The sequence below is a fragment of the Mastomys coucha genome, unplaced genomic scaffold, assembly GCF_008632895.1.
Source record: "Mastomys coucha isolate ucsf_1 unplaced genomic scaffold, UCSF_Mcou_1 pScaffold18, whole genome shotgun sequence".
Lineage (NCBI taxonomy): Eukaryota > Metazoa > Chordata > Mammalia > Rodentia > Muridae > Mastomys > Mastomys coucha.
The window spans coordinates 26,156,618-26,169,858 of NW_022196900.1; the positions used below are offsets into that span (position 1 = coordinate 26,156,618).

Below are 13,241 nucleotides of genomic sequence, written 5' to 3' on the forward strand. Positions count from 1 at the left end.
AGAGATCCTTAAAGACCCAAGCTTCCTTGCTGCAACAATTCTAGAGCATTCTCGCTAATGCCGAAGTAGTCAAATTGTCTCTCCACAGGTCTCCTTTCAGGGGTCCATGACAGGAGGGAGGAAAAAAAATGAAAGGCTGCTTGGTCTCCACCTGAAAGCTCCTGCCTCCACAATGACTTCCATCCATAAGAAAAGGTTTAAAAAGGAGAGACATATGATAGAGTCAAATAATATCTTAGAAAAAATAAAAGAGAAAAATGAATTAATTCCATTGGTTACAAAGTTCTCTGTTGTCTGTCCACGGAGAAACAGTTTGCTTTGGCCTTGCTGGCAAGTGTCATGTGCCAGGCCCCTCAGCTGTCCCCCAGCCCACCCAGGCCCCAGGATCCATGAAAGTCGTGCTCCCCCTAAGAGCGTCTCTGTGCTCAAGGAGGGTAGTACCCTCCCTCACCGGCCTTTGGTTTCCCCATACGTGTTTCGGGCCATGGACACCATCTTCTCCTCACATGTGATTTTGGTGTCTTTGAGGATGCTGTACCACACCATGCCTGCAGGCCGGACCTCCTCGCTGCGGCAGAAGAGATAGGGTATGGTGTCCACACGGCTCTGGATATAGGCGCTTCTCAAGAGATTAGAACAATGGCTGCTGACCCTCTCCAGACGCCGCAAAATCAGATGAGCCTTCCTAAATGGCACAAGGAGACAGAAACAGTCAGGATCAAGTCCAGAGGATGTCTTACATAAGGTCAACAGTGGTTAAAAGATATCCTATCCAAGCTGTACATTTTTACCCATTTCCAACTTTAGGTTGGTACTTTAAATTACTCGAGTTACTTGGGACTGTGATGGAGTGTTCTTACAAAAGCAAGCTTCTACTTGTGTCCCGACACCTCCCTCCTTCCCCAGAAGGATGACTTTTGGTTCTGTCTTTCTCAGTTTCATTCACTGAATTGTGATTTGTGACATAATACCAGTCTTGGAGCTTTGACCAACAGAAATTACTATAGTAATGACTTAAAAACATTCATAAAAAACTATAATGGGACACCAAATGCTACATATTCAATGGATATTACTTCACATATGTTTTTATATATTTATTAAATGTTTTATACATTTATTACATGTTTGTATCAGTCCTGAATGTTTGTTTTCACTCCCAGTTAACAGACAAGGAAACCATACTCAAATAAAAGAAAATTACTTGACCAAAGTTAAATATTAAGTTGTTGATCTCTTGAGCTAGAATTGTGAGTCCAGCCCTTTCCAACTCTGTCCCCATGGATTCAGTGACTCCTGTGCATATTACTTTCTGTCATGACAATTGGAAACTGTCTTAGTCAGGGTTTCTATTCCTGCACAAACATCATGACCAAGAAGCAAGTTGGGGAGGAAAGGGTCTATTTAGCTTACTTCCACATTGTTGTTGATCACCAGAGGAAACCAGGACTGGAACTCAGGTAGGTCAGAAAGCAGGAGCTGATGCAGAGGCCATGGAAAGATATTATTTACTGGCTTGTTTCCCCTGGCTTGCTCAGCCTGCTCTCACAGAACCCAAGACTTTCAGCCTAGGGATGGCACCACCTACAAGGGGCCTTACCTACCCTCTTGATCACTAATTGAGAAAATGCCCCACAGCTGGATCTCATGGAGGCACTTCCCCAACTAAAACTCCCTTCTCTGTGATAACTCCAGCCTGTGTCAAGTTGGCACACAAAACCAGCCAGTACAGAAGTAATGCCACCTGCATTTTCTGTTTCATCAAAGTCTAAATATGAATTTCTTCAAATAAGAACTTCACTATAGTCCTCCTGACCATCTCTCTACTAGTGATGGCTGCCTTGCTTCTGAGCGCATGCATGAGATAGATCTAGTGTCTTCAAATAGTAAGCTTCCAATATGTTGTTACCAGGATGTGTCAGGACCAAGATTAATCTGAATATTCATCTAAATAAGCAAAAATCGATTCTATGTGGTGGTCCCTATTTGGAACTTCTGTGGAATATTCCTCTAGCAGTAGAGAGTGATGGCCACATGGTCTGAGCTAGGTGGGATCTTTGGTAACTCCTAGTCCAAGGTTTTTAACAGTGCTACTATTAAGTTTTTTCCTGTAGGTACAATCATGTAAGATGCTGATCACTGTCCTGCAGCTTCATCTCATCAAGTATAAATAGCACCACACATTTGTTAGGACAATAAAATTGGCTCCTGACATTTCAAAATATCCTTTGAAGGAACTTTTTAAGAATCATACACTTGCCTAGCCAGTTAAACTCTTATCAAAGATGTAGACACAGAAGTTTAGAGAAGGAAAGGAAGGCCTCTTTCCCAAATCATACTCCACAAAAAACATGTTTCTCTACATTTCAGCATCTTTGAGATGCTCAGGGTCCTGGCAACTAAGGAAAGTCTGCATCTGTGCCTTTGTCTCTCTGCCCTTTCCATGACCCCTTCAGACACTGAGAGCGAAGGCATTTTATAATATAGACCCCACAAATTGGAGACTATGCTAGGCACCTGTGTGGTGGCTGAAAGGGGACTGGATTTGTGTATTACATTTCGAAGGCATGATTTATGAGGTGCATTTCAAAAAGTCCTCTTTGTATAGTTCACTACTTGGGTGGAATATTTTGTGAGGAGCCAAGAATTCACCATTTTATGATCACACTCTCTCCACAGGCCTCCCTCCTAGAAGGCAATTGCTCCAACCCCTATAAGGAGTTCAAGGAGTGTATTTCTCATCCTTTCTTGTTCGAATACCTGCTCTGTTCTTACTTTTTTATTGTTTACTTTTTAATGATGTATGTACTTTATTTTATGTGGATGGCTTTTTTTGCCTGCGTGTATGTATGGTACCTGATGCAATTTTGTTTTTGCAGAAAGGCTCATTGAATGCCCCAGAACTGGAGTTGTAGATAGTTATGAGTCACCATATGTGTTTTGGAAACCAGTGGAACCCAGGTCTTCCACAAGAGCAGCATGTGCATTTAAATCCAAGCCATCCCTCTAGTCCCTCTGTACTTTTTTTTAAAAATATTTTCTTATATGTATGTATATGTTTATGTACGAGGGTGGGCACATTCCATGGTGTATGTGTGGAAGTAAGGACAACCTTGGACACTAGTCTTCACCTTTACCTTATATGAGCAACAGCCTCCCTTGGTGTTTCCCTTCTGTGCTGTATATCCCAGTCTAGGTGGCCTGAGAGCTTCTGAAAATTTTTCCAGTTTCCTCCCATGTTCCTATTGGAGTGGTATGACTACCAACACTCACCTCTGTTTCTGGTTTAACTTGAATTGCAGGTATCTGAACTCAGACTATCCAGCTTGTGTGTCATTTATATCCACTGAGCCATCTGCCTCTGCATCTCTTTTTCCATTTTTTAATAGTTCTACGTCTTTGGAAAAATATATCTATGCCCTACAAACTTGCTTTCTTAAAAAGATGTGGGGGGCTGTGGTGAAGCTAAAGGAGATAATGTAATAAATGCTTGCCTCTTAGTTGAGAATATTTTATAGCCAGGTTTTTATTCAATAGATTCTATGAGAAAAGCAGATGGATAGAGATTGTGATACAGGATCCAAGAGCAATGAATTAAAAAGTAAGTAACAAGTGTTTTATGGACATAGAAAAAGGTGTCAAAGTGGGACCATGGCTGTCCAAGAAAGCTCCCTAGTGGAAGAGGAGCTTCTGTTGACTGTTAGATGCTGATTGGAAGGCTTAGCAGGCAATAGTGGCAAAGACAGAATGGAATGCAGAAAAATCCCTGGGGATTTGGAACACAGTACTCATGGCATGTTGGGAGTGGGTTGGAGGGACTGAAGCAGCAAGATGAAAATAGGCTGGTGTTCCCATATCCATGTCCCTGGGTTATCTCCACTGTTTACATTAGTAGTGATTTAGATCCCAGTTCAGTCACATGCCAGCTAGGTGGTAGACAATTAGTGGTTATTCCAGGCCCCTCTTCTTCCTCCCTGCCTCACAAACTGAGCTTAAAGGTCTCTGGGTTAGGTAATGCAAAATTAATGAGAGTCAAAGGTATGCACGATAAGGCTACAAGAATTTCTCCAGAATTGGAGAGGGCAGAGTAAAGTAAGTAAAAACTGCTTTTCCTCTGCCCCGGTCAGGCTACAGCTGGGGAAAATAGGCCTGTTTTGGTACAAGGTACAGTGACATTACTAAACTGTAGTCAGACTGAGATGTTGAAGGACTTTGAATGATCTAACCTGCTGAACTCAGAGCAGGAGGGAAAGCAGGGGGAACTCGGGGTAGGCAGGCAGGGGAGTCCTTTAAGCAGCCGCAGGTAAGGGGTAAAGTAGAGCCACAGGATGATGATGGTTATAATCGAGTACCCACTATTTGTCAGACACTACCCATGCAAGATTATCTAACTCAGCACCCATCACAATGTCAGAGTCTATGTTATACTCGCATTCTATATGTGGCCAAAATGAGCCAGTGGCAAGTCACGTGACCTGTCTCACATCTGCAGCAAGGTACCAAGTGTTACAAAGAAAGTCATGCTAAAATTGCCACTATATAACATCATTTTTAACAGTCTTATCACTAGAGTCTTTGAAATTTAATGTGATTCCTTCAATATGGTCATGGGGTTGTCCCCTTACTGTAGATGACCACAGTAGTATATTTTAGAAAAGTAGCTGACTATATCCAAAATTAGAGTGGGTATTTTTTTATAATTTTGTTTGTGTATGTGTGATATGCGTGATTCATGTATGGGTGTGGTATATGTATGTAGCTGTGTATGTGTATAGATGTATATGTTTCATGTATATGAGTGTGGTCTATGTATGGGTAGCTGCATGTGTACAGATATGTGCATGTGTTCCATGTGTATCTCTGTTCAGTACATGCAGGTATAGGTGCATGCATACAGATGTGCACTCATGTGTGTGTGTGGGGTGTGTGTGTGTGCATGTGTGTTTATGCTCAAGGTTGACAGGGAGAGTCTCCTTAATCACTCTCCACTGTATTCATGGCGGTGGAGTCTCTCAGTTTTAATGCAGAGCTCACTGACATGCCTAGTATGGTTAGACAGCTCACACTGAGGATCCCTTGTTTTTGACATAGAAGTCTGCCAACATGCCTACTCATTATTTACATGGGTGCTGGGATCTAAACTCTAAGCTTATCTTCATGTTTTCCTCTTGTGCTGAGTTATATCTGCAAGTCTCTTTGGTGTGTTCTTCATGAAAGGAAGGAGTCTTGATTTATGGGGAAACACCATCCAATGTACCTCTTATGAGCAGTTCATGAGGAAGCCTAGTATGACACAGTGTCCAGTGCGCTGTACTCAAAAGGGAGAACAGCACACCTGCTGAGGCTCCATTCAAGGACAGGTTGAAATTTCACCTTCACAAAGTCTTTTGCATCATCCCCACTTTCTGGTAGTTTTTCTCCTTTGCTGCTTACCCACTTTATTTCTCTGTTGTTCACCAAAATATATCCTCTTATTTGTGCACACATTTTGGGATGTAATGTGTCACATTGAATAGAAGGCTGTTTTGATATGGCAAGACTATACTTTGAATTTGGACTCTGACACAGTAGTTATATGACTTTGGACAGTTTACATATCAGGAGGGTTCCTCTATTGCTTAATTGCCAATCCACTATTCAAAAGATAAGTGATATATAGATGTCCAGGTCCATAATAGTTGCTCAGTTAACATTTCCCAGATGCAAGAAGAATGGATTAATAAACACAAATCGACACAAATAAAGAATATTTCTGTCTTAAAATATCAAAACATAGCAGCTTTCTAGCAAGGGACAGTAAAGGCAGTAGAATAGCACAATTACATCATGTGGACCTAAGGAAGGAATTAGCTAATTAGAAAGGTGGTTGCAACAAATCCAGTTAATAGAGAATTGGAATACATGGGATACATGCTTATAAATGCATAACCACAGAGCTTTGCCTAACAGTACATTTAGATATACGCCAATGGAAATATACTCAATGAGTGTATTGTTAAGATATGAATAGGTAGATAATGGTGCGTATATTTGGTAAACACAGCACAGATCACTTATGGTGTGGTTGTGAATATAGATATCATGAAAGTGTATATATTCTCCTTTTCCATAAATATCTTTGTCTATATACACATCTGTCTATGAAAAGCTATATGCAGTCAGTAATTTTACATCTGGGGTAGAACTGAAATGACAGTACTTGTATCTATAAAACTTCTACTTGCCATTTTGTATATTGCTATATTATTTGTGTGCTGTTAAATAAGTAATACCGATTTGGGAATGAAATTACAGTATTTCCACTTGGAGAACGTGCATGCACTAATATATATATTTAGCTTGTGTGGTGAACTGGAGCAATGAAGTCATGCTTCCACAGCTTCTTAATAGTTCATGAGCACTACTTTCAAAGTAAACCTCTATCAAAATTAGCCTCAGCCTCTTACCCCAAAAGGAAGTCAGCATTGGGGAGGGACGGATGCCTATGCCAATGGATCCTCAACATAGGAGCAATTAGCGAAAATGGATACATTGGTTGGTTCTCCTCCTGCATTCCTCATAAGAAATTGTAGAATCCATTTTCCTTTTTTTTCTGTTTTCTTCAACATAGGGCCTCTCTATGTGTAACAGTTATTTTTTGCTGCTCTGATAAAATCACCATCACCAAAAGCAACTTAAAAGAACTGTATTTTGGCTTACAGTTCTAGATGCTTGGTGTCTACACTGGGCATAGGAACAGGAAGCTAAGAGATCATAGTCATACATAGGAATCAGAGGGGATGTGAAAAGAGAGTAGGAGAGAGACTATTAACCTTCAAAGCCTGCTTTCCCAGTGACATACTCCCTCCAGCAGGGTTGTACCTCAGAGGGGTTCCTGAACCTTCTGATAACACTATTAGCTAGGAACCAAGTGTTCAAATACATTAGCCACCATGGGTACTTTCCATTTAAATGACATTCCTTTGTGATTTGTTACCCATGTAGGCCTCTGACTTGAAATCCTTTTGCCTCAGCCTCCTGGGGGCTGGCATTATGAGGGTGTGCTACTAGGCCTGGACCATGAGACTTGATAAGGAGTTAATTTCTTGACTAAAGGCAAACACGATTGACCAGAAACTATTTCAGTTGAAACTGATAAGGATGTAAAGATTATACCAATCTGTGAATCTATCACTGAGGAAACTTGAGGCACTTATTATATTGGAAGTCATACTAAATTGTAACAGTTTTTACCAGAATTTCTCCATTCTAAGATACTGTATAGAAGAGGTATAATGAATCATTTTAACAGTCTTTCCCTGAAAAGTATATTTAATTTATATTGAATGTACACAATTCATTTTCATTTCCAAAATATGAAAATATGCAAGAAAAATTGAAGCATATCTGATATTGTGAGAACATATTCCAGAAACCTGTTATTATTTTTACCAATATGCTAGCTATCTCAATGTTGCTGATCTAAGACATATAGGGAAGGAGCCAATATGATCTTGGAAGAGTCTAGAGTATGGTTTTAGGTTTGCTTACCTCTCACTAAGGAGTACAACAATGGTAGTACCAACTCTTCTCAGATGAGAAACTTGACTGTCTTTCAAGGTTGAGAAAGATCTGTGGTAACTTTGTGATCTATTAGATATGGCTGCTATGGAAATCAGTATGAATGACAAAATAAGTAAATCGTTTATAGCTCATTTGTCTGAAGCCAAATCTCTCCAAGTGTTTTCTCTCCTCTCACTCCCCTTTCAATTTGACCAAACATAACTGAAAGTATAGAGGAGCTCATGAGTGGTCAAGGATGCTCTGAGTGGAGAAAATCTGGTCCCTGGCCACCTATGAGCTCAGCTTCTCAAGTCTCCTAATAGGAACCTTATGGTGGGACAGCTGGGTGTCAGCAGGTCTTCTTTGAGCAGCTGTTTGCAGTAACCTATAGTTGTCATGAGAACCAGACTCTGGGGAAAACCAGCCTGATAGATTTATTAGGCAGAGGTAAGAGATGCCCCTTTGTCACTAAATTTTATGGGCGTATGCAAACCCAGACCAGTGAAGGAGTAGAAAACATTTGGGTTGGAGATTATATGGGCCAAGAGAATTCTAACAGGGTTCATCTTGTGTCAACTCTTGGGAAAAGTTCTTTTCTCCCCAGGCATCCTAGGTCCCCAGAAACAGGATGTTGAGCTAGAGGTGAAATGACATCCATGTTGTCTTCATTTTCTGGTTGCTGTGACCTTCAGGGCTTTCTGGTTTCTTGGCTTGCCAGCTGGAAGAGACCTTAGAGTTAAGCCCTTTTGCATTACAAATGAGGTCCAGAATAAAAGTAGAATTGATTCTGGGTCTTACAGTAAATAGGTGGCAAAGCCAGGACATGAACTCTGAGCTACCAGCCCAAACAAGTGTCTTGCCCCATCTCCTTATCATGGTGGTTCTGTACATTTGCTAACCCTGGAGAGGCAGAGCAAATTTATTTAAATTGCTCTTTTAAAAGCCTTTACATAACTTCCTGGGTTAAGAACAAACTTCTGAGTAGGACTTCACAAAAGCCATCAAAATCTGACCCTAGTTAAACTCTCCAGCCTTGTCTTTCATTTCTTCCTTCTTGTTCCTCCCCTTGGACTCTCTGCTTCAGTGATATTTATAGTTCCTGACGATACTATATTTTCTTACCTAGCCACCACTTTCCTCTTCACACTGGCTTCTTCCTGATGGAAGTGTCCACCCCCTGCACCTGGCAGGCTATTTATTCTTTGGCAGGGATTCTTTCTTGGGTTTGGGTCTGCATTTGCTGCTCTATCTACCAACAACTATAATCTTGACACTATTGGGTACTTCTAGACCAACAATATCAGTGTTACCTGAGAGTGTGTTCAAAATGCAAAATCTGAGGTTCCAGCCAGCCCATGGAGTGGACATTTTAACATGATGCACATTAACATTTGAGATACTCTGCTGTACACATTCTTTCATTCTCCTTCACAGCATTCTTCTTTTGGTATGCTCCCCTGTCATTGCCTGCTGACAGTACTCTCTTCTCTAGATGCTAAGTTATGAACACAGCCTGACCAGCTTTATTCATTCATTTCCAGCCCTCAGCAAAGGGCTTGATAAGTTATCATTATAAAATATACCTATAAATCAGTTAATGAAGCAAAGTCTCCTCAATTTCTCTAATATCTAGGTGGCCATGTCATTCTTTGATTTTTAGAATTCAGGATGCTGTAATTTCCAAACATAATCTATAAATCTTTGAGAGCATGGAGAGATTTAGGAGAGACATTTGAGACTTAATGGGTGTGGAGATACACAAACAAGACTCCAAAGGGAGACTGTATCAGAATGAATCCATGATCATCTGTGCACATACACCCAGATTCATACTACTATCCAATTAAGCACCCAGTAATTAGCGTCTATTTTCAAAAGTGAATAAGGCACCAAAGATCAATAACTATATACAACTTGCATTGTATTAGGGAGGACAGCAAACACAGAAGCCAGTAAGATACAACTAGTGAGTTAATATAGATAATTAAAACATGAGGTTGACATAGAGTAAAGGGGTGGGCATTTAACAAATTGTGTGTGGGAGTGGCAGTCTGATAAGACCTGGGGTTCTATGTAACATATATTTAACACACTGGTGAGTGTGTGTGTTTGTGTGTGTGTGTGTGTGAGAGAGAGAGAGAGAGAGAGAGAGAGAGAGAGAGAGAGAGAGAGAGAGAGAGAGAGAGAGAGAGAGAGAGAGAGAGAGAGAGAGAGAGAGAGAAAGAGAGAGAGAGAAAGAGAGAGAGACAGAGACAGAGACAGAGACAGAGAGACAGAGATAGAAACAGAAAGACAGAGAGACAGATTCAGAGAGCTAGACAGAAAGACAGAGACAGACAGAGAGAATGACAGAGAGAATGCTACTGTGTTAGTTTATCCCAATCATTTTATAAACAAGCTAGCTGAAGGTCAGAATAAGGCATAGCCTAATAGTTGTACAGCAAGCTTATTAGCAGAGTTAGGATGCAGCCTCCTCCACAGTACCTCTGTTTTATTCCTGCTGAAATGCCAGTGAGGGTCACTAGAGTAAGTTCAAATCCCCTCTTAGGGATCTAGAGAGACAAGAGAAGGAGAAGACTGGGAGACATGTGTTGGAGCTAGCAGGTAGTGACTGGGGACGTGGTATCTGAAGGTTAATTAAATATTATTGTCCATTACCAAGTAAGTAGCCTTGCCTCTATGAGCAGCCAGAAGGCTTTACTGGAAAATTTATGTATTAGAGGGTCATAAAGGATGCTAACAGGTTGTGAAGAGAGTAGCAGAATTCTGGGTTTGTTTCTACCCAAATTCTCTGAGTCCTGTAGGCAAGCCTAATAAAAGGGAATGCCTTTCTAAACCCAAGGGAATTGTGATGGCACTGAGGTGACTCATGTGGTTTTCATTGGAGGCTCTGGACTGCTGCCTACCAATCTTCTTTTAGTTTTTATCTAAAGAAATTTCCTTTCATGTCAAAGGAAGAAAGTTATAGTCCAGGACCCAACAGAACTGAGAAGACCCACTGTGGGGAGAGATCTCTATTTTATCCTTTGAACAACTGTTCATCAAATCTCATAGCATTCCAGAAGGGCCTCAAATTCATCTCAGCATGTGAGATCCAGACAGCTTTTGCTACCATCTACAACTCTGTGACTCTAGGAAGTTCACTGAAGCCACATGGGATCTCCACTTCTTTATCACTCAGACATGGGAACAATTATCCTGCAGAGGCATTTTGAAGCATGGACTGCTGCATGCTAAATATTTCAGAAAGTCATACTTTTCTCTCCAGTGCTACCTCATACTACTGTCTGAGAATATCATACTGTCACCCTGGGGCTGCTATCACAGCAGCATACAGAAGGCCTCAATGCCTCCTTTTTGCCTCCCCTCCTGTGCTCTTAGCTTCCAACTGCAGTCGAAGAATCCTCCTTTTGAGTTCTGATAATACAGTCCTCACACCCCTGTGAGCAACACTTGAAAAGCTGCTGTTAACTCAAGGAGATAATCCAAACTCCTTGACCCTACTTCAAGGGCATTCAAGATCTGGCCCCTGCTGATCTCTCCCTGTCCTACTGTTAAGCCTTTTGCCCTCCAAACTTAGAAATTCTTTAGTGCTTCCTAACAGAATGCTCACCCAAAGCTTAGAAAAAAAATTTTGTGAGGCAAGAGACAAGGATTCAGGTTGGTACTCCATATGATCCCAGATCCCATGTTACAAAGCAGTGTGGCACATTTGGGAAAGTGGTTAGATTCTCTCTTCATTTGCTTCCCTCCCTCACATTGCTTAAAACAAACAAAAATAAACAAAACAAAACAAACCTTCATTGACTGCTGTGTCTTTTTGTATTAAAAATTTTTATAAAATATTTTTAATCAAATTTTTTTCTCCTCTCCAACTCTTCCTAGATTCCCTCCCACCTCCCTACACTTCCTGTTCTGTCCTTGACCTGTCTTTTATAATATTTTCTCAGGGTAACTTCATGCTCTTCTAGAACTGAACAACTTGCTTCTTTTGCTCCATTTTTGTTGTTAGTCTTGGATTATGTTTTAGTGACAATGGTTACTTTTCTGCTAAGGGCAAACAATACTTTGTTTGTTTGTTTGTCTGTTTGGTTTTGCTGTTTTCTTTTCTACAAAAAGATACAGTATTATTCTATTCTAATACATTTCCACTAAGCAGCATTCTCTTCCTACTTCCCAACTTTAATCCCAGACATGACTATGTTCATCACTACCCACCCACCTTTCATTCTTTGATGCAGCCCATTGTCATTGTAGATAGAGATTGATCAGTGAAATTAATGAGAGGCAAAAAAAAACCATTTGGCTCTCCACCCATACACCTAAACCCCATACCTTGGTCCTAGCTCATCCTCACTCCTCCAGACAAAGTCGCCAAACTTTTCATAGTGAGAGTTGTAGTGGTGCTGGACACGGAAGAGCATGGAGGCGGAGACTTCCATCAGTGTGTTGTAAGCAGTCTGCTGCTCCTTGCCACTGGTGTAACCATTGTATAGATTGTAAATTTTGTCTGCTATCTCTGTGGGGCGAGAAGCACAGAATGCATCACTGACAGCAGAGGATGGTGGACCCATGCTTCACAAGAAGCAGGCATTGCTGCACGCAGATTCACTTCAGTGGCCTTTTTAGATAGAAAACTCTCTATTCCATCTGAAATATGTCATTGACTAGTTTAGTTCAGTTTCCATATATATATAACTGAAGATAAGGTTCTCTACTTAGCATTGGGGGGGTTGTGTACTGGGAGAAATAAATTAGAAAATAAATGCAAAGGGATCAATGCAAGTCCTGACAGAAAGTTAGCACTCAAACTCTAAGCTTAATTAAAAGGTACTACATCTGTGCAAAGGATGTAACAGAAATTCCAAAGAATTACTGAAACTTAAATGAACTGTTGCCTTTTCTCAATGTCTTCCTTCTGTCTCACCTCTGAAATGTTTCCAATGTGTATCTGCAGTCAGGCCTGATAGATCTATGTTCAAAAAACTTGTAAAGGAAGCTCAGATGTTTTATCTTGTCATTCAGGGTCATTCCTATGCTTCCAACCTCTGCTTACCATTGTGATTTAAATAAATCATGAAGAGGTGGTGCATCCCTTCAGCTCTGAAGAATCCAATGAAAATTTCTATGTATGCCCACTTCACTACTCATATTAGTTGACTCCAGAAGAGTCTAAAGCACTTGAAGTCAGGATGAGAAATGCACCTAATTTGTACTATTTCTTCCTCTAATTTTTCAGCAGTGTATCCATTGTCTTAAAATTCATACTGGATCTATCTGAAAGACACCACAAATCCCCTCATCTTAAGGATCAAAAGCTCCTTGGTTCCTCTTGTCTATTAGCACATAGAACATTATTATTAAGCTCTTTGTTAAATCAATAAAAATCTGTGTCTCTCTATAAACAATGAGAACTTCCAAAGGGTATAGACTTGCCTCTCATACATTGCTTAGACCACAGCTTTGGGGAAATGTCTGCACAATGTAAGTCAGTACATTAGGACTTGTGAGCTCTGACAGTGTTTTAGTCTAGATATATAAACTGTATCTAAATATTAAGTATATGGTTGGTTTGATTGATTGCTGTATTATATATATTGTTATCTAATATTTTGAACTTCTTGAATCAGGCGAAGCTAAAAATGAAACAAAGCAAAAGTTTAATCTTGTATGTTAAGTCTTACTGATAGACACTAGTA

At 40.4% G+C, this 13,241-nt stretch overlaps 1 protein-coding gene across 7 annotated transcripts in view; it reads right to left on the reverse strand.

Moving 5' to 3' along the window:
* Positions 1–218: 218 nt before the first annotated feature.
* Positions 219–13,241, reverse strand: part of Astn2 (astrotactin 2) — a 1,002,270-nt gene continuing 989,247 nt past the window's right edge. For all 7 annotated transcript variants that reach the window (XM_031377658.1, XM_031377656.1, XM_031377657.1 and 4 more), the window contains 2 exons: positions 11,878–12,061; positions 219–685 (listed from right to left, as the gene is read on the reverse strand). In XM_031377658.1, coding sequence (XP_031233518.1) covers positions 448–685; positions 11,878–12,061 — 422 coding nt within the window. In that variant the 3' untranslated portion in view covers positions 219–447. The remainder of the gene's footprint in view (positions 686–11,877; positions 12,062–13,241) is intronic.